Source organism: Musca autumnalis, unplaced genomic scaffold (genome assembly GCF_047663935.1).
Source record: "Musca autumnalis isolate F117 unplaced genomic scaffold, ASM4766393v1 scaffold_1, whole genome shotgun sequence".
Classification (NCBI taxonomy): Eukaryota; Metazoa; Arthropoda; class Insecta; order Diptera; family Muscidae; genus Musca; species Musca autumnalis.
The window spans coordinates 55,009,081-55,031,541 of NW_027411644.1; the positions used below are offsets into that span (position 1 = coordinate 55,009,081).

At 35.5% G+C, this 22,461-nt stretch overlaps 1 protein-coding gene and 1 long non-coding RNA gene across 37 annotated transcripts in view; both read left to right on the forward strand.

Moving 5' to 3' along the window:
* Window positions 1–17,281, forward strand: part of pyd (zonula occludens-like protein polychaetoid) — a 399,371-nt gene extending 382,090 nt beyond the window's left edge. For 24 of the 36 annotated variants that reach the window (XR_012411495.1, XR_012411511.1, XR_012411517.1 and 21 more), the window contains one exon: window positions 16,054–17,281. Coding sequence is in view for 28 of the 36 variants with exons in the window: in XM_073974388.1 (XP_073830489.1) it covers window positions 16,054–16,057 (4 nt within the window). In the remaining 8 variants the exon portion in view is untranslated. Of the gene's footprint in view, window positions 1–9,453; window positions 11,724–16,053 lie in introns of all 36 variants that reach the window. The other 12 variants (XM_073974293.1, XM_073974301.1, XM_073974310.1 and 9 more) reach the window with 1 other exon arrangement.
* A 614-nt stretch (window positions 17,282–17,895) lies between these two features.
* LOC141390541 (uncharacterized) lies at window positions 17,896–19,358 on the forward strand. The gene is made up of 2 exons (XR_012409399.1): window positions 17,896–18,327; window positions 18,379–19,358. It is a non-coding gene; the product is annotated as an uncharacterized lncRNA (long non-coding RNA).
* The last annotated feature ends 3,103 nt before the right edge of the window (window positions 19,359–22,461 follow it).

Here is a 22,461-nt window from a genome sequence, read left to right on the forward strand (position 1 = left end):
ATCGAAGTTTGACAATTTCCTAATGCAACTGGTGCTTCGTATTTAAACACCTTCTTTGTATATGCCCATTTTGGAGCACATTCATCCAAATGTAATCGTTCAAATCTGTCGTTGTACCTCTACACCAGAGGTGATTCATACGTCGCGATATTTAGTTGTTGTTGTAGCGGCATTTCAACCTACGTAGAAGCATACCCAGCAAAATTAAATGGAAGTGATTCCATGTGAAATCATGATTTCACTGGTTCTTTTGCATGAGTGCGAAAGGAGTCGTGAAAGATCCCATCTTTTTCATCGAATTTTCATGAGTGCAATTGAAGTCGTGAAAGGTCCGATCTTTTTCATCGAATTTTCATGAGTGCAATCGAAGTCATGAAAGATCCGATTTTTTTCATCGAATTTTCATGAGTGCAATTGAAGTCGTGAAAGATCCGATCTTTGTCACAATATTATCATGAGTTCAAATAAATTGATAAGTAACCGCACAATAAATTAACAAATACTCATATACCCGAATAATTGTGTACTTGCAAAAGTAATTGTTAAAATGAAAATAAAAGTCAGATGAAAGTGGTCGATAGTGACAAAATTTATATATTTTAATTAAAAATACAATGTAAATTGATATAAAACAAAAGAAAAATATATTTTGTGTTTGGAAACCTGTTTCGATTTGTGGATATTAAAAAGAAGTATGAAAAAGAACCGGTCTATAAACCACGAGCTTCCCCAGCCGACCAACACCGATATAGTAAAACATATCGAGCTGCAATTATTGGGTTGGTTGGGCCATGTTAACAGGATGGATAAAGATGCCACCGGCATATGAATACGAGCCATTTGACGTTATGCGACCCGAGGGAACAAAACTCCAATGGAAAGATCACGATATCACAAACGTGGCATGCAAAGTGAGAGAAGCAAAGTAGGAGATCGGTAAAATAAGTATAAAAGAGACCATAACGTGGTAACTATTACAGGATAAGCTTTTTCTTTTGAAATAAAATAACAGAATTCAAATTTATACTAGATTTCCCAAACGATGAGCTTGGTTCAGAGATTGACACATAATTTATCGAATATTGGAAAAACGAAACCCCCAAGTTGAAAGAAGTATCTTGCAGCCATCGGAAGAGATAAATATGATATTGCAGATTAATATAATATATAATTTTGAAAATTACATACAAAATAAAGAAAAATAACATCTGGCGATACAAATCATCTGCGCATTGTATTCTTATTAATTCAACAAATTACATAATTGTATTGCGAATTTTATTTCTGATTGGCAAAAATCCGGATCCAAAGCATTGGTGCAAGAAGCCATGACGATGAACTGGTGCAAGAAGCCATGACAATGAACTGGTGCAAGAAGCCATGACAATGAACCGGTGCAAGATGCTATGACAATGAACTGGTGCAAGATGCCGTGACAATGAACTGGTGCAAAATGCCATGACAATGAACTGGTGCAAAATGTCATGACAATGAACTGGTGCAAAATGCCGTGACAATGAACTGGTGCAAAATGCCGTGACAATGAACTGGTGCAAAATGTCATGACAATGAACTGGTGCAAAATGCCATGACAATGAACAGGTGAAATCAGGTGTCACTCCCTTGTAAATTTCATCGGTGATTCACCTAAATTTGCACCTATGACAAGTCACTTGCACCTATGATTCAACTCATGATCTGTCATCGAACATTTTGCTGGGATAGGTTTAATGCTGGGTTGGCAGCCGCTGGCCGGAATGGAATGGAATGAACCAACTGCCGTGGGATTGCGATATTTAATGTCCCACGCTGATTGGACTTTAGATTTTTTCGATAAAAAATTATCACAAACACGCCAAGTAATAATTTATCTGTTTCCAAGAACCTTCTTTAGTAGGATCATAAAACCTTGTCATCTATATAGAAGACATCTAGATGTCTTATGTTGTTGTAGCAGCATAGCTTTGATGTTGGGTTGGCAACCGCTGACCGAAACACTTGGGTTTCGGGTCAATCCGGTACGAAAGAACCCGTTGCCGTCTAGATGTCTTATAGTGTTATTTTGCTTATAGTAGACTTCAAGAGGTCTTCAGTTGTTTGTAAAAGTCCTCACAAGATTTTAATTTGTCTATTGAAAACCCTCCGAGGTCTTCTGTTGTCTGTTGAAGACCTCAAGAGGACTTTATCTGTCCAAAGAAGACTTCAAGAAGTAATTTGTTGCCTTAAAAGAGACCTGAAAAGGTCTTTTGTTGTCTGTAGAAGACCTCACGAGATCTTCTGTTGTTTGTTGAAGACCTCAAGAGGACAATATCTGTCTAAAGAAAACCTCAAGAATTTTCCGGTTGTGTATAGACGACCTCAACAGGTAGAACAACTGACGGGATATTCTGTTGAAGAGTTCAAGAAGGTTTCTGTTGTCTATTGAAGTGTTCAATAAGCCTTTTTATACCCTCAGCCTTTAGGCTAGAAAGGGTGTATACATTTTCATACGGGCAAAATGTGCCTCATCGAAATAATGGTTTTAGACCCCAAGTATGTTTGGACGAAATGTGTTTCAGACAATTTGGAGTCGATTGAACAATGTCCGTCCGTCTGTCTGGCTGGCTGGAGCGCACCATAACTCTCGAACGGATCAACCGATTCGGTCCAAAATTTGGCTTTCGTAATATTTTCTCCAAACTTAGTTTAAGTTCGAAGATGAGTTATATCGGTCCACTCCTTCCGGTCCTCCCCCACAAAAGTTCGAAAATGTTCGATTTGGTCCATACTTTGCCCATCGTAAAATGTGTACCAGACTTAGATAATGTTTCAAGACAGACTCAATCAGCCCACTCCTTCGGGTACCTCCCACACAAAATTTCGGAAAAGTTCAGTTTATGGCCATCTCTCGAATCGCTCTGATTTTTGTTTTAGCAACTTGTATTCACTGCCCTCCATACGACGGTACAAGTTTTATTAGGGGCAAGTCCATACTTCCTGAGAAAATAGCATGAAAGTTGCAAAAAAAAAACCCTATGACACCGTGTGAGGTGGTTGGAGCGCATGATAACTCTAGAACGGATTTGCCGATTCGGTCCAAAATTTGGCCTAATTAATATTTTTTCCAAACATAGTTTAAGTTTGAAGATAAGCCATATCGGTCCACTCCTTCAGGTACCTCCCCCACAAAAGTTCAAAAATGTTCGGAAAATTTGTTCATACGGTAACTATTGAAGGGAGTGGCCGAATTGGTCCATACTTTACACATCCTAATATTTCTACTAGATATAGATCAGGTTCAAATATGGAATATATTTGTCCACTCCATCCGGTACCTCCCACACAAAATTTCGGATAAGTCCACTTTAAGACCTGCTATCGAATCACTTTGATTTTTGTTGAAGCAACTTGCATTCGCTGTTGACGACCTGAAGAGGGTTTTATCTGTTCAAAGAAGACCTCAAACGACTTTTGGTTGTCTGTAGAAGACTTTAAGGGATTATACGTTATCTATAGAAGACCTCATGCGGTCTTACGCATGTAGAAGACCTCACAACTTCTTTTGTTGTCTATATACATACATAAGTGCTCTATATATCTTCTTTCTATTAGAGACCTCCGAAGATCTTCTAGTATCTAAAGAATACTTCAAAAGGTGTTCTGTTGTCTAAAGAAGACCTCAAAATGTATTTTATTTTCTGTAAAATAACTGACGAGATCGTCCTCTGTCCGAGGAAAACCTCACGAGGTCGTCTGTATAATGAACTCCTCAATAAACCCTTCTTTGCCTATTGAAGACCTCTAGACAAAAGTAGGCTGAAACTCCGCCAATTGTGAATGCGTCTCTCCACTTAAATTTTTATGATCTGTATACTTATTATCAGTATGATGCTGTCGGTCTTAATTCGACTGGTAATTGCCAACTAAATTGCTGTTCTGATACCTTTTTGGTTAGATTGTTAATATAAGTATATTCAGTACCGTTTACGGAATCGGTTCTGTAGCATCCTCATCGCCGACAATTTTTTATACCAGAAGCTCATTTTATGAAACTCCTTCCAAATTCTTAGCACAATATATGTTTCAGTTCAGATTCCCTTCACTATCTTTGCCGAAGAATGTGCCTGCTCCATCACGATGAGTTTGACTCGAATTTCTCATTGTGGCATTTTCCGTAGAAATGCGATTCTATTCATTCATAGGCCTAATATTCGTGTTCAGAGCAGGATCACCCTGTATACCGCGTTCTTTTCCTCTGTATCCCTATGAAAACTGGAATTTCCGACTATTGGGCCAAGGATATTCTCCTACAAACTTTGGCATTAAACACACCTAGTACAATTTATTAATCCCGAAGATTATATGTTTTAATCTGTTCATTTTTTTCTATGTTGGTCGTGGATACTGATGGTCTAGGTTTACCATAAACCCAACACCTAGCCCATGTATCTTTTCGTAGCATGTTTCTGTGCCAATACAGGCCATAATCTTTCGTTTTCTTTACTCCGTTACTTTTCTAACGCATTTCTTCTTAGGGTAAAGATTAGTTTTTGTATTTTTAAGTACACACAACAATGTGAAAACTGTGGCTCTTCAATACAGTACCAAGTGCTATCGTCCTCGATATGATTTCATAATGCCAAACCCCGTTCTAATCGTCTGTATACTTACGAAATGTCCAAAAAGTAAATAAATTTTGTACTGTACAGTACCATGTGAGACTTAATGTTATTTTAGTTAACTTTATGAGCATACTTTTCGGTGCTAATATCAATCAAGAACAACGATTTGAAGTGTTAAATCGCCAGTTTTTGTAGTATAATAAAATTATAGATAAATAAAACAAAAAGGTAGCTAAATAACCAAAAATAATTAAGTTTTGAATTTATTTAAATGGCATCCATGCAGAATTTAAATGAAACTATTTTTATTGGTTGAATTTTATATTCACCTCCCAGCAAAATTTGGCGGAAGGGGTTCTTTGCGATGACGTGATTTCATGTCATCTTTTGCATTGGTTCAAAGGAAGTCGTGAAAGATCCGATCTTTTCATTAGGATTTGAACCAATGCAAAGGAAGTCGTGAAAGATCCGATCTTTTCATCAGCATTTGTATCCATTCCATCGATCCAATAGAGATGATGTTTGTGTTTTTATTTACACACCTGTTTATTTTCATTTTGGTATGTTCCAGTACTGCAAAAATCTACTAATTTTTACTATTTTTTCCGATAACATAAAGGAAAAATTGTTATCGTAGTAAAAATAAGTAGATTCTTGCAGTTTCTGGAACCGACCAAAGTTGTTAGAACTGTCGCCGTGATGTTGTCTTACATTTCCTGCATATCAAACAACTAAAACTTCTAAACAATTGGTATTATATGAAGTCCCAACTATCGAGCTAAAAATAGAATCGGACTGCACACATTGCTATTTTAAAAGTTCCCTTGTCTGTTCTAAATCTGACATAGAATGGAATCAATCAAATCTCGCTTCTTGGAATTTGAAAAAAATCCGAAACGAAAAGGAACAAGAATCTGAAAATAAAGAAGAAACTACTTTTGGAAAGAAACAATTAAAATTAAATTAATTAAGCATAAATGGTATTTTCCATAAAAAGTCTCTCCTCCCCGTTCGTTACATTTTGTTCTTAGAAATCCCTAAAGCAAGCCGGGTTGTAGATCCCTACATATTTCCGTCACTAAACAAAAGAGTATAAATTACCAAAATGTTGTTATAAAATAACAAAATTATAAAATAAAAGTAATTTACGAAATAAAAATACTTAAAGGAGTGCATTTGGAGTCCATGTTGAAATCTGAACTGGTGATGGGAAGATAATTGAAAAAACCTTTTGTAAGATGAAAGAATATCAGTTGCGGAGAACGGAGGAAGTAATCTTTTGCGTTGCAGCGGTGGTGATTACATTGCAATTTTGGATGTAAACTTTTGAAAAACTAAACTGTAGTGCGATTCTGTAACTCCTTAACGACAGAATTAACGACGAATGTCGGTAGTTAACGATAATTTTCGGTAAGTGCTATTCTGTATACCAATTTTAACAATTTTTGTCGGTAAATTTTGTCGTTAATTACCGACAATTATTGTTAAGTTAACAACCAAAAAAAAGTAGTTGTTAAGTCTTAACGACAGTACATTATTGCAATATTTTGCTGAATTCTTTTAACAACGGCGTTTTATATGAACATATGCTATGTCAATAAAGACGGTACACAAGGTAAATTCCGCCTTATTGAGAAAAATCTTCTTAAGGCATTTACATAAGGGTTAACTATGTAGGATAACAGGGGGAAGCTTCGTCACTGTTGTGCTTTCGCCGGCGCCGATTTTATTGAAGATGCATAAAGATCACCAAAGAGGAAGTGGTAGATCTTCGATTAACTCATAACTTTCCCTTGGAGGATCTACATGTAGCATCAATTAAATCGGCTCTGACGAATGCGCAACAGTGACGAAGCTGTCACATGCTACCCTTTCCTTATTATTAAAGAGGAACACCGTTAGCTAAATCTTCAAAAGAACTCAAGGCCTATACCAATGCCCTTAACACTATTTTTCTACGAGGCCAAAACGTGTATGGTGTTCCTACAACCTACTTTGTTCTGTGGTAATATTATAGATTTAAACTCAGCATCACTAATAATCAGAATGCTAAAAATGTCGTGTATGTTCGGATTTCCGAACTTTTTATACACTACGCTATGAGAAATTTCATTTGATGTGGGCGTGTATTGAATATGTGAATATATAAACTCAAATGACGGTAACGTGGATCCACGTACATCATTGTAGGGGTTTAAGTCATCTCAAATTTCGGAGCTATATATTCATATGGCAAAAATAACTCTTCGTTTTATTGCGGTGTTAAAAATTTATTTATCTGTACATTCATAAAAATACAATTAACTTCAAAGTGACCTTTTGACCAATGATTCTGTTTACACTGCCCAGCCCACTTCAAACTTATAATGCCTTGCCGAGCTAATACGTGGATGCGAATGACACGTTTATTCATATCCTGGAATAAAACCACGAAAATCTATGAGATTTATTTACCTCCTAGCAGTACATACATACATACACACTTGACGCTTTAGAAGTTGAAAGTGGACTTGTGTTACGCATTGTTGGAATACTTGCAGATACTTATGTTAGGCGCTTTTCTTCAAAAAGCGAACCTTTCTTCCTCCCTTACGCGTTTTTTGCCTGTATTTGCGGAGAAACAATATTTTTAATTCAAAAATACATTAATAAATATCAAAATATAATATTTGACAATTTGTCTTTCCATCGATATTCGTCGGTATGTGCTAACGATTTCTACAATCGTTAACATAAAGTTACAGAATAGCACATTCGTTAACTCAACCGAATATTTTTGTTAACTACCGATGTCGGTTCGTTATTAATAAAAGTTACAGAATCGCACTACTGATAAATTAATTGTTGCTATTTCATGAATTCGTTTGAATTAATAAAGAGTTTTGTTTTTCATGAAAACCATATTTCAATATTTCCATTTTCCAAACAAGACATGAAAATTTCATGCCAAGGGGTTGGTGAAAATGACGTACCAAAGCATTGGTTAAAATGACATGTCAAAGCATGGGTGAAAATGACTTGTCAAAGCATTGGTGAAAATGACATGTCAAATCATTGGTGGAAATGACATGCCAAAGCATTGGTGGAAATGACATGTCAACGCATTGGTTAAAATGACAGGCTTAGGATCTAGAAAAGAACGTCATCTTTTGGGGTCCACGCTCATATAAAATTCATCGATGAAGATGCTAAAAAGATGACATGCTAGATCACTTGCACCCATGATTGAATGTCATCTTTGGCATCGAACATTTTGCTGGGCTATTAAGAGAAGACGACCTTTGGTTTTTATTATTTTTTCCTCTTCGTTATAATCGTATCCAATTGGGGACAGCAACACTATTTAACAAATTCCTTATTTGAATGAAGTGATAAAAACTGTTCCTCATAACAATATCGATGTTATTTGTTAAACGAAAATAAAACATTTTTCGGGTTAATGTGATTTTATACAAACAACTTTACACATTTACATAAAAAAAAACATACATACATAAAAGAATTAATCATAAATATTACACTAGATTTTCTATTAGGTCCCTAAAAAATACATATTTTAGTATTAATAAATTCAAAGGTTTTGGTCTCTTGCATTTAAAATCAATAATGATTTTTTTTTAAATGAAACAATAACACCCCCTCTCTTTCTTAAATGTAAAAACTAACCCAAAAACTGTTTTATTCTTGATTATAGCTATAAAACAATATAAAATTTAGTTTAATTGTTATTTTTTTAATTAATTTCGGTTTAAGGGCATTTTTTGCTAACCCCTTTACTATTTTGGTATGGTAAACAAGAAGACAACACCATTTGCTATATTTGTGAAATTTCTTCTTCTTCTTAATTCAATTGGTATTTGCAAAATAAAGAAACAAGTTTTTTTGTTTAAGTTATGTGAATTTTGATTAAACAAAAAACTAACATTTTTTTTCAGGCTTTAATGCCTAAAATGTTATTTCAGTCAGTAAAAATATTATTGAGATTTGTTAGGTTAGGTATTAATGTAATGTTTGTTATTTTATATTTATTTTATTTGTGCAAGTATTTTTTAAAGGACGTAATATAGAAGGCGTCATTTAATAAAACAATAATTTTATGAAACTAAATTCTGAGTTCCAAACAATATCAATAACAATTGCTTGCAATATTATCACCACCCCAGAAATTTTCAATGTGTAACCTTCCTAAAACTAAAAATAGTTCTCATAAGCATTCCACACACAGCATTTCTTATAAAGGGGACTTTGATTATGACAAACAACGCTTCCTATTCTAGTTTTGTCTCATATCGTCAAGTCCAAACGGCGTGTTGTACATAGAAAACCTTCTTATAGAATAATTTCAAACCATTGAGCTTCTACGTGTAAAGCGAATATACTAGGCATTGCATCACCATGGTGCCCCATGTTTTCTAAACATGAGTATTATTCTAAACCCTCTTCTCGTGCTTATAAAAGCTACTAGTATTTCTCGCGTGGTTCAAATGATATATACTGTACTTCGGAACTAGAGTTCTAGAGATAAGCCTTTACCTCCAATATGTTCAAAAGTTTTTCTACACGAATATTTTATGAGTCTTCGTAAAGCCATTCTTCAATAACCAAAAACCAAATTGAGGTTAGAATGAAAAAACCCCCCTTTCCAATGTTCTTTAAAAAAAAAAATACTTGTACAAAAACTATTGCAGGATATTTTATATTATTTTCCCAACCCCGATCTTAGTATCCCAATATGTCTATTCTTACGAAAACCAAAAAATAGTAAATCTTATTCCAAACCTTAAATTAAAAACAAAAACTTATTCATTCCATTCAAATCAAACCCCTCCACTACTATATAAAATTCCCATAGCGAAATGGAGTCATATGAACAACAGCAACAACAAGAACAACAACAAATCTATGATGATTATTATGGTATGCCACCACAACATCCACCCCCAAGATCTAGATCAGTACCCAGATATCCACATGAACGTCCTCCACACGCTGCTCAAGATCCCAATTATTATGATTATGGAAGCCAAGCGGGGGCGCCACCACCTCTACCACCAGCCCATCCCCACCATCAACAGTATTATAATGAAAATGATATGCCACCACCATTGCCACATAAAACCAAAAAGAAATCGGTACTCAAAAGTCAGTTGACTGCGATTAAAAATGCCTTTATAAAAGGTACACGTCCTCTAAGGCGAATAAACAGTATGTCTGATCCTGATAGGAAACCCAGTAAATCTGCTTTGCGTAGACAAAATTCAATGCTTGAACGAGGCATGCAGAGGCCCTATTATCCAGATGAATATCCCACATATCCGGCTGGATTTGATGAAAGATATTACAATGGAGGTCGTGGTCGTAGTGTACCACCGAATGCCATGAGAGGTCGAGACCAGTATTATGATCAAGTACCACAAAATTATGGTACCGTACCCTATCCTCCGCATCACCATCAACAACAGCAGGATGTAATGAATAGTACCTATCAGAATTTGGGTGAAGAAGATATTTATGGTCACATGGGTACGGTGCCCGGACGGGATCGCATGTCACGGGATCGTGTTGCATATGATCCCTATGCTGCCAACTATACAGAACAAGATGACATATATGCCAATCGTGCTTGTATAGATTTGGAGCGACGGCAAATGGAAGCTGCCCAAAATCGTAACGGTAAACGCATTATGAGGAGACACAGTACCACAACAGCGGATCGTTCACATGGACGACGACCCCTAATGCCAGCCAATCAAACGGCAAATTATGAGCAAGACGACATCTATCAAAGTAAACAGGGTGCCTATATGCTGGATAATCAGCGTAGAGCTCCCAATTCAGAGGTAATGACAAGACGACGATTTTATCCTGGCGCAGCCAATGAGCAGGCTGAAATCCATGAGCCGGTCTATCAATCGCGGCGTGAAATGCAGCGAGAAATGCAACGCAGTCATTTGTATCAAACCAAGAAAGAAATGCAAGATCGCATTACCCAGGGTAAAAGGGAAATGGAAAGGGAATTTAGCCCACACAGTAGTGAAAAATCGGATGAGAAATCTGAAAAGGAGCCAATCTATCAAAGCAGACGTGAGGTTAAAGAAAGTGCTCTAAAGACCAGGGCCCAATTAAGAGAGCAAATATATCAAACAAGGCGAGAGACCCTTGACAGTATGGCCGAGCCTTCATATGTCTCTAAAAGGGATATGGGTAGACCAGAACCCATATACGAGTCCAAAGAGGAAAGCATATTACAGTCACGGGAAAATGAAACCGATGAAAAGAAAGAGGGTAAAACAGAAATTAACACCCAGGCAGAGATAAATCATGAATCTGCTGGTCGTTTAAGTCCAGCAGCAGAACTGCAAAAATCTTGTGATACTGTAATAGAAGCCGCCGCAACATCTGCTCCCTTGGTCCGAAACGATGAGGATGATTTAGAAGACACCAATTGTGGTACCTCTAAAGATTTCGATAGATCTGAAATGCCCACAGTGATAGAAAACAAACACAACCAAGGAATGCTGGAACAAACAACAATAAATAATGGCCCCAATGATGATACCCAGGATATATCAGATGATGTTTTTGAAACACCACAAGCTGTATCCTCACCCTTGGTGGTGGAGGGGCCACCCATAGAACCCCTGGAACCACCAAAACCCACATTGCCGCTAACACCGCGCTCCAGTCGGGCTCCCTTCCACATTTCAAATATTCTCAAACGTACTGGACCACCACCATTGAAAAAAATCAGTGATAGTCGTACCTCAATAGAGACACACTATACATCACAGGCTAGTTTGCCGGTTGGGCCACCAAATGCCACCAGCACACCATATACCAGTAATATGTCATTACCCATAGCTGGACCGGTACCAACCTCGGCACCGGCAGCTGCCTCTATACCAGGAAAGGGTTCATTCCCCGCCCAACCCAGAGAACCCACAACATGTCGTGGTATATTCGATTCTAATGGTGGTACCTTGGCCGATAATGTATGGAATGTTTCGCTGGAAATTCCACCCGGTGCCATTGCACCTGGTGTACGACAAGAAATCTATTTCACCGTCAGTGATCCGCGTATGGGTCAGGCTGTTGGTGGCCCACCATTGGACATGGAAAATGGTTTGTTCCTATTTCAATCTAATCTAACTCCTACCCCCCAAACTACTACTACACCTACCTATCTCTTTCTGTCTGTTTTTACTCTCACTCTCTTCTTACACATGTGTATTTTTTTAATGTAAACATTTTTTCGATGTTAATTTTTCTTGAAACTAAACCAAAAAAAAAAAATCTTTTGTTATATTTTATTTCACAATTTTTAAACAAGTTTTTTTTCAGTTTTTTTTATAATTTTTATTAAAAAATATTATAAAGTTTTATAATTTTTTTGTTAATTTTTTATTATTTATTTTGCATACCACTTGATGTTATTTTCTCTTTATTTCTATTATTTTTTCTTTGGTTTTAACAACAAATACATATGTATTTTTGGCATGCCTCAATAATTTAACTCTACTAATCACATACATACAAACATACATATTTCTCAGTTTGATATTTTGCATGAACATGAACGTTTTTGTTATAACATTTCACATTTAATCCAGTGACTTTTTATTATAGAAATAATTCTATAATTTATTTAATGTATTAATAATTATATTTATAAAATTTAGAAATATATTGTGATTGTTGGCATTGGCTACTGAGGTCTTGATCCACACTTTGTATATGGTAATATTTCTATCAAACTTGGATTAAGTTTGAAGGTGGTCTATATCAGTGCAGTTTAGGGGTTCTTCGAGAATTGTTTTGGAATTTTTCGCGAAGGTAGTCTTTTTTGTGTTCCTGATTATAATGATGTAATTTTTTCGTGGGCAAGTCCATACTTCCGGAATTAATGGTCCAAAAGTTGTAATAAATCTTGTCGGAACCAAATATACGAAACTTTGTACATCGTAACGCTTCTTCCAAACTTAAATCCATTTCGGTGGTAGTCTTCATCGGTACATCTTTCGGGTACAAAAGTTGAAAAATGTTTGATTAGGTGCAGATACGATCATTGTTGTGGAATTTTTACTCAAGGTACTGCTTGTTGTCCTGATTACGAAAATGTATTTTTTTCGTGTGTTCCCTGCGGAACCAACTAAAATGACCGGGGTGGGCACAATAATTATCGGCATTATCTAACCTTCTCACATCGTAATATTTCTCTCTAACTTAAATCAAGTTCGAAGATTAACTATATCGGCAACTCCTTCGAGTATCTCCCCCACAAAAGTTCGATTTTTCATTTAGGTGCAGTTTAAGGTCTCTTCTTGGATCCCTGTGAAATGTTTACCGAAGTTATTTCTTGTTGTCCTGTATTTTTTCACCGTTGAACGTTTGATGGTGCCTGAGCTGGGAATCGTACCAAGGCTTTCAGCGTGCAAGACGGATGTGCATACCACTGGACAACGGTGGCAATCATAAAGACTACAATAGTAAAATATCTATTGGAAGCCAATCCTACAGTAGATAAGGGTCTCGAAGATTCAATATTTAGGGTCATTCCTTCATACACCTTTCGCAGAAATGTGAAGCTGGGTAGATTGTACTTATCGTCGTTAAAAACAGCTACTCAGTGGCCAGAGGTCCATTGTGTTCATTCTCAAAAGTACGATGGAAAAGGGTAAACGGGAAGGGGAAAGGGAAGTGGATATCGCAGACAAGCAAAGATAAAGAAGAGATTAGTTGGAACTAGGTGGAGGATAAATTAACCAAACATTAGTAGATCTAAGGAGACCCGCTCACAGTCATTTAAGCCTCCTCAAGAAACTTATTACGACCGCTGCATCTATGGAAGGGAAATAAGAGAGGGATGCAATCTCAAAGGCACCAAACAGGCTGTGTTTTTTGCTCATGAGACTAGGACACTGGCAGAGCAGGTGTTTGGTCGTTTGGATCTCTTCCACGTCTTCGCAGAGCCTGCATTACTAATTTCTTTGTTTTTCTCCTATTTCCTTGCCATAGATCCTATACGGAAGTGGCCAGTTATGACCCTTACAGCAAACATAATCTCTGATTTGCTATGTGATACGAGTAGTAGGGTTGCAGTTCTACGGTCTAAAATTCCCGGTCTTACATTTCTAAACCTTACATCCAGGTCCGTCCCACCGAATTCTTGCGGTTTTTTTTTTCAAAGTAGATCGTTTGTAATTTGTCAAGGAAGAAACAGAGCGGTGGCTTGATAGAGTCCTCTATTTGTAGGTCAGAAGACTGAGAACCACCCTAGTACCGGGCGAAATTTAACAACCCTATCACAAGTTTTTTTTAAGGGATGCAGTTCTCAGCTTAACGGCCATATTGATTTTGATACCTTACATTCAGGTCCATCCTGCCAGATCCTTACGGTTTTTATTTTTTAAGTAGATCATTTTTAATTTGTCAAGGAAGAAGCAGAGCGGTGGCTTGACACAGTCCTCTTCTTCTAGGTCAAAAGACTCAGAACCACCCTATTAGCGGCTGATGTTCAGTTCGTCACAGAACACACCTGGTTCCCCTCCTTCCTTCCATCTTCGACCTATTGGTGAACACAGTGCTCTTGAATCAAATTTATATGGAAGGTGCTTACACCTGGATTTGCGGATTCTGAAACTAGAATGTTCAATGTTACAGAACGTCTACATGCCCAAGCCGTGAGCAACGCTACATGCCTGAAACTGAACCTAAATATTAAGCAACAGCATTTAAGGTCGCCTAGATATAGCTTTGAATGCTCCAGTAATAACAACTGATGCATCCCTCTCCACAGTAGCTTGGACAGGTTCGACGTATTACTTAGGGCGTGTACCAGATAAGACATCCATGTGAAGATAGGACGGACCACCTTCATGAACAGCTAGTGTATGTTTGAAGTATGTATGTATGTCTGAAGTTCGTATGTTTCTCAGTGTACCTTTTCCAACTTTGTCGATTGTCGATCACGTACTTCGGGGTACTTTGATTCCCAAAACCATAGGTTTTCGGCCAACTGCTGCCAACCCCGCATCAAACCTATGCTTCTAAGTAGGTTTTTATGCTGCAACACCAACAACAACTGTAAAGGCCAAAACTTAATCAGTTTTTTGCTTCATTTCTTTGTTTTCCGAAGCCAAATTATAGAGGAGAACCACGTCGGAATTGCAATTGCTTTATAATATGGTAATTGGAAAACGAATAAATGAAGCGCAAAAGCTGATTGGCCTTAAGGGTGATAGAACTCCTCTTTGTGGCGTGCCTCTGGTGACTGATTTCCTTACAAGACTCTTCCCAATCTTCGAATTGATATGTCTGCTTTACAGCATATTATCAATCTAATTCGTTACAATAGACGGGATAGACGGTCAGTTGTTCTAGAGCAAAGCTCCTTCTAAATTAAGGAAGACAGTTATGGTTTAATTCGAATCCTCCTCCCTATATAACCCACAACTGTAAAGATGTTTCAGTTTACTTTCCTTTTACATAAGAATGCTGAAAATCGCTAATCAGGTCGTTATGTGAAGCTAAGTGTTTGTACTGCCGGTAGTCTTCTTGATTTCTATTATAATAATTGTTCCACAAACATCCCATAAGGGACAAGGGAGACTTCTTGATTTCTATTACTACGCTATAATTGTATTATTTACACTTCCTTCGATAATTGCCAGAAAGTTCCAAAATAAAACCTTGTAATATAAGAAGGATTGTGGATGTCGTTAATGTAAACTGTGTTGGATCCGCCAGTGGAATTATTAGGTAGGTGAAACCTACTCAAAAAAATAGGCTGGCAAATTCCCAAGCCTCTTTTTACCTACGAAAATGATTTATTTATGTTCAAATGACATTTTGGCGCATCACTCCTGTTATTGTTTTTTTTTTTCACAGTCATAGGCTAATGCTTGGTTTACATTTACGAAATCCACTCGATTTCAACTGTAAATTCCTTTGCGTATACGTCAAAAGAGAACTCATCTGAAATCCATTGGATTTCGTTTGACGTTTAATCAATGGAATTGACAGTTGAAATTGAGTGGATTTCGTAAATGTAAACATACTATAAGATTATTTAGCTGCCGGCAAACACGACTGATTCCATTTTACATTTATTAACGACTTCTGTACTTGCTATTTCCATAAAATGTTGCATGAAATTATTTCTCATTCTTCTTCTTATATTAATTGAGCAAAGAAGGTTACTAACTAACATAAATAAGGTTAGCATACTTTTAGGCGTTTGATTTAACAAGCCCCTTTTATTCATTAATTCTGTTGTTTGATCCTTATTAGTGTTCTTTTCATGTAGTTTTACTAACACTAAAAGTTGTAAAAACTATTTACACATACACACATAAATATTTATTACATAATTCTACACTATATACACTTTGCATGTCATAATTTACATAAAAATCTTATTAATATCAATTATCTTATCTTCCTTTTTCTCTAGGTGAAACAATGCTCTCACCCCTTGTAATGTGTGGCCCACAAGGTCTTGAATTTTTAGTACCAGTTACCCTAAATATACCCCATTGTGCCGGCAGAACAACATCTTTAGGTTTAGCCCTAAAGGCCACCGATAGCGAAAAGAATATTCACACCGAATGGGATAATATTGATTTACCCAGCAATGCGGCAGCTCATACCGTCTCCGTTAAAGTAGATCATTTCTAAAGCAGAAAAAAATATATATAGTTATAGGTCACTTATCACTCTAAATAAGTTATTATTATAAACAAAAAACAAAGTAGAAGTAATCTATGTATTATTTGCATGTAAATATACATAACAAAATTGTTTTATAGTTTTATAACAAAAACCAATTGACGATAAAAAAAAATTGATGTCATGGGTATAATTTGTGCCTTGTGCAAATAAAAGGACGTTATTGCAAAGATAACACCAACAACCCAGAGAGAAAGATTAACGCAAACGAACGACGTTCAAAGAAGTAAAATAAATCAAAACAGAATTTGAAAGGAAAACGACTTGTCTAAGAATATTTAAAACCCATAATTATTTTATAACAGAACAACTCCTATTGACCTAGCATGTATTTTGTAAATATTTATTGCTATTATTATTCTATTGAATTAATTATTTTTGTTTTTATATATAAATAAAATTAGTTATGACACTTTTTTCTCACAAAAAAACCATCGTAAAGAAACAAAACGAATATTTAATTTTAGTTCCATTTAATTGTTTATTAATTTTAAGCATTTTAAATGTTTATTTTTCATTGTGGTTATTTCGAATAATTTTATACACATTTGCTTGTATGCTTTAAATATGTTTATATTAATCATAACTATGTATTTAATTTTATTTTAATGCATAACTTGGTTTTATTATTACACAAAACAAATATTATTGAACAAATCTTAATGTTATATTTTATTTTAAATGCAACAACCTCGTCGTTAAAACAAAAGAACGAACACAAGTGAAAATATAATTTTGTTTGTAATTCATTAATATAATTATTATAATTATAGCTATCCACACAAAACTACACTATTCACATTTATTCTATATATATTATACACATACGTACATAAATTACATACATACGACAACATACTCTCCAACACACAGAGATAAATAATATAAATCATTACAATATAAAAATAAAACAAAAAAAGCTTCAATAAAAATTCAATAAAATAAACAAAAAATGTATTTTTTAATTTATTTTTAAAGATGGGGGACAAAGGTAATCTTGATAAGATAAGTAAAGTTTTTGGCCTACGATTGTGCATGAGTAAGAGAATACAAAATTATAAGTTATAACCAGGACCACAAGTTATTATAGAAATGATTGAATGAACTGAATTTAAGCCAAATTTTAAAGAGTTTGTACGTGAATTTATCAAGAAAATGGGCAAATCCAACACCGTATACACGATTTTTTGTTACAAAAACGCAATTAGGGTTGTATTCCCTACAATAAAATTATACCGTTGTAATAGTGGTCACAAGTACAACCATCGATAAAAAAAACTGTCCATAAGTTCAAAATTTTTAAAATTTGTGTAGGATGTGTTGAAATAGTAGTCTTGAATAAATATTGGACCGACATATCAACAGCGACTACGAAAATAAATTTCAATTTCTTCTTTAACCCAGAAAAAGCCACTGGTCGTTTAAACGCCACAAAAATTAGTTACAAAAATTGACGTAAAGCTTTGGTTTTTTCGAATATTTTTGTGGGGTTGTTTGCATTTTGTTATAATATTGTCCGTTATCTGTCATTTTACGCTTATAAAGCTTCATTTGTGGGTCTATCTTGTATTGCCACTAAACTGGAGTTGCGTTGTCAGTTGTCTGCGCGACTGAGACGAAATGTTGTACCATTAATGTCAACTCAACTGGGTGGTCGATAAACATGTTATCGATCAGTGTTTTTTCAAACTTGTGACCTCTATTCGCCAAAAAAAAAAAAAACATTTTAAAAATAATTGCGCTTTGGATAACTCTTTTGTGTATTCTGGACAATATTTTAATATTTTGGCTGAGTTTTCGAGCAAATTTGGAAAACAACCCAAGATTGGAATATAACCTGCCCATTGAATCTTCGGATCGTCAAGTTTTATTTGCTGTCCCAAAAAATGATAAGTTCGGTGGAATTATTTTTTGATGATGAAGAAAATGTACAGGACATTGCATCTATTAGAAGAAATTTGAGGGACAAGTCGAATCCATTGGAATTGCCATCTGCACTGTAAGCTGATGATCATGTGGAAAGATCTGTATAATCAGTAAATTATTTCAGGTTTAAGGCGTATTTTCGATTGCCAAAGGATGCCGTAGTTTACGTTGTGGAAACGTTAAAGGATGACTTCATAGTAAGTTACAGATCAACAGCCATACCCCCCACTTTTAAAAGAGTGCGCAGCGTTGCGATTCTTGGAGGACGGAAGTTTCCAAAAGTCCCATGGCAATGATTTCAACAATTGCATGGCTCAATCTACATTGTCGAGAGTATTGAAGGAAGTTGTCCACTTGATAGAGGACAAATTGTGCCAAAATTGGATCGTTTCGAAGTTGACAGAGGAGGAAAAAAGGCAAAATAAAAACCATTTTTATTCAAAAACGAAATTCCCTGGTGTAGTTGGCTATATAGATGGAGGATGTTCGTCATTTGTACTTAAACTGAACCTACTGTATTTGTCACCAAATTCATTTGCAAAAGATTTGCTGCTGTCCGCTCCAAAGGCGATAAATTCACTTATTGTGATGAACCACCACCAGTGTCGTTGAAGTTTATTTTATTTTGAGGCATTTTCTTTTTCAACTTTGCTTTAAAGTGAATCCAGACTCTGCCACTCTTCAGGTGTTCGTGTTGGAGGTTCATGGCTGTTTAAACTGCCCGAAATGGACCTCCACGCTTCATCCGCTGTGGCTTTGGTTTCACCAAAACTCCCGAACTCCTCGGGCTAAGTTTGGATTTTCACTCAGTTTATCAATTAATATTTCGAACTGCTGCTTTGTCGTTATTTTCACCATATTGATACACAAAATTAATTAATGATGCAAAGAATCAATAATTGTTAACAAAATGTTTATTTTTTCCTTCTATTTTACTTCTTGTTTCTTCGAAAATGTTCACTGCAACTGAAAATTGGTGGTTGCTGAAAAACAGCCGCTTCGTCAACTGAGATTCGCAACTTCAGTTGAGAGTTGCCATACGTGGATCAATTTTGACAACTGGCAACGCCACTCAACGATAATTGTTATCGATGATCGACCCCTTGACCTATGCATTTCCACGCAATTGGCCTAAACCCCAAGTCAGGGATTTGTTAGGAATATAGAAAGAGTATTTTTTCAATCAAAAACCAAGGGATTGGCATATAAGGATACACCTATATTACCCTCCAAAGTATTTGGTGCTTTTAAAAACAAAACTCCAACAACAACCTCACAGGCAACTGTGTTGGTGTTCTTTTCAACTCACAGAATTCGAAGAATTCTTAGTTGATACGTGCTGACATATTGCAAAATATTTTGATTTTGGTGTTTCTTTGGAAAAGCCGAAAAGTGAGTGTGATTCTCATTCATATGAGAATACTAGACACTTAAAGAGTTCGGTTTTTCGCTAAAAAGGCATCATTTCAAAAACTGAGAAGCCAATTGATAATTCCCTTCGCCGGGATGAAATCATGATATTGGTAGCGATCAGTAAAATGTTGCAACACTGTCAGTTCGTTTTGAAAAATGATGAAGTTTAAGCCTTTGGGGGTAACACTCCAGACTTAAAAACAATCAAATTTTTTAAAAATACTAAAAAAGTCTCAAAAATATAATTTTCATAAAAAATTTTAAGTTTTCTCGCCAAAAAAATTCTCGGCGCTAAGTGGGTTAAGTTTAGACGGCGGAAAGACAAAACTCACGGCGAATTTTCGTTCAGAATAACCCCCCAAAATCTTTTCCGAAAAAGATTCTATTCTATTTTTAAATTTTTAAGAAAAGGTCCTATATTTGGGTTCAAAATCTATGAAAAGTTTCACCATGGATGTCAAAGTTTTTTCTAAAGAAATCCGCAACGTCCACAACCGGTTCTCAAATTCCGCTATGATATCTGTTAAAAAAGTGTCCCTGATTGCTTTGAAACCTTTTAAGAAAAATCCAGAATTTAAAAAAAAAATCTACTATGAAATCTTTAATGAACAGTTCCACGATTGGGCCTCAAAATCTACTTTGAATGAAAATTTCCAAGATCAGGCTATAGTATCATAATGAAAAATTACACAATTGGGTCTCAAAATCTACTTCAAAGTCTGTTAGAAAAGTGTCCCAAAATCTGTAAAACTTTTAAGAAAAAAATCCAAGATTTGATAAAACAATCTACTATGACTACTATGAAGAAGGTTGGGTCTCATAATCGACTATGAAATTTTTATAACACCCACAGTCGGGCCACAAAATTCACTACGAAATTGTCTATTAAAGGGACCATTTTCTATGAAATAGTCCACAATTAACCCTCCAAATCGGCTATTAAATTGTCTACAAAAATATCCATGATTGGATTCCAAAAGCCAATGTGAAATTTTCTCCGAAAATGTCCTTGCGATTGAGTCTAAAAATCGATCGGCTATGCTCGCCCATATACGTTAACGGATGTACAACAACTTCATTCTTCATTCCCATTTGCCGTTTTTTAGCAAGGGAAAGACAATCTCAGAGAGGCTTATGCATAAAATATGTATTTGAGCACCACTGTCTATGCAATGTCTACGAATTGATCTGAAAATCTCCTATGTAATTAAAAAACGTCTCTGAACATTTACTGTGGAATCTTATGAGAAAAGGTCCACGAACGGGTGTAAAATATGCTTTGGAATCTCTTATTAAAAGGAACAGAATTGATCTCAAATTAACTATAAAATTGTTTGTGAGAAGTTTCACTATAGACACTAGAAATCTACAATGAAGACTTTTTGGTGAAAATGTCCAAGGTTGGGTCTCAGCCGTCCTCGAGTAGGTCTAAAAATCCATCACGAAGTCAGTAGACACACGCGCAAAGTTTGTTGTAAAAAGAAAATTGAGTTTTTGAATGAGATCGGGAATGAAAGAGAATTTTGTCTGCTCTCTCCCAAAAACTCAATTTTGACTAGAGGACCTAAATTCGGTCTCTAAATTGCATTTTTTAACTGTTTTAACTCCTCACAAATATTAATTTTTAATTTAAGCTTGTGTTTAATTAAATCCTTCCGTGTAAGATAGCCTTCACTGTTTTGCTCAAGATAAAGTTAGTTCTCATTAACTTAACAATGGAACAAACAACTCCTGTAAAACTTTTCCAAACTGACCAAAAATGTCAGTCATTTCAATGACATTCAAAAATGTGTAAAAATTGTGAAATTACACCATTTTCCGACCATTTCAGTACCGCATTCGCACATCTAAAAACTACAATATTTTCCCCAACAAACAGTAAAAGTTTCATGAAAATAGCTCAATTCGTTGCAAAGTTATAGCCATTTGAATTTTATCTTGTGCCAAAATATAGTGGCTACACGATGCTGGTTGCCTGTTAACATAAAATGGAAAAATGCAACATCTCTCCATGGCGTGCGTAAAAAGTGACTGCAATGTTGCCAGATGGATCGCCAAATGCCCTGTTTTATAGTCGATGTTAAATTTAAAGCATACTTTTAGGCCTTACGTTTATGTAATTAAAATGTACATGTTAAATGTAACGCCTAAAAGTATGCTAACATTTTTTCATTCACAGAATCACATCGAAAGCACTGTCGTCAAATCAGAAATGTAACATTTCTTCATTTTACCATTTTGTGCTAACAAGCGCCCAGCATCGTGTAGCAGCTATCTTTTGCTGCAAGGTAAATTTCAAATGGTTATAACTCAGCAATTAGACAAGGTATCTTCGTAGAAATTTCACTCTCCGCTATGTAATATATTGTAGTTTTTTCTTGTTTTTATTAGAAGTAGATAAATATGGTCAGTGCAAGGAAATTATTGAAATATTGAAACATTTTTGATAGCATCAGAAACCGTTAAAAAATGGAAAATTTTTGGAAAACGTTGACAAAAGTCAGTTCATTAGAAGTTAGGTCAAGGCAAATTGAGTTCATTTTAAGCAAAAGTAAGGTCTGTTTCAAGTTATGAGGCATAATTTAAATTGGTTTTACTCATCTAAATTGACACGAAAGGTGAAATTAAACTCTACAAATCTATTAAAAGCTCCGATTTATGGAGTCTGTACATACATTTTATAGTTTTTACTCTAAACTTTTTAAAGTTCTATCCCCTAATTTTTTTCCATTTGATCCAAAAACAACCTTATATGGGTGAATATTGTGAAATGGCTGGTTTTGGGGGGTCGAAA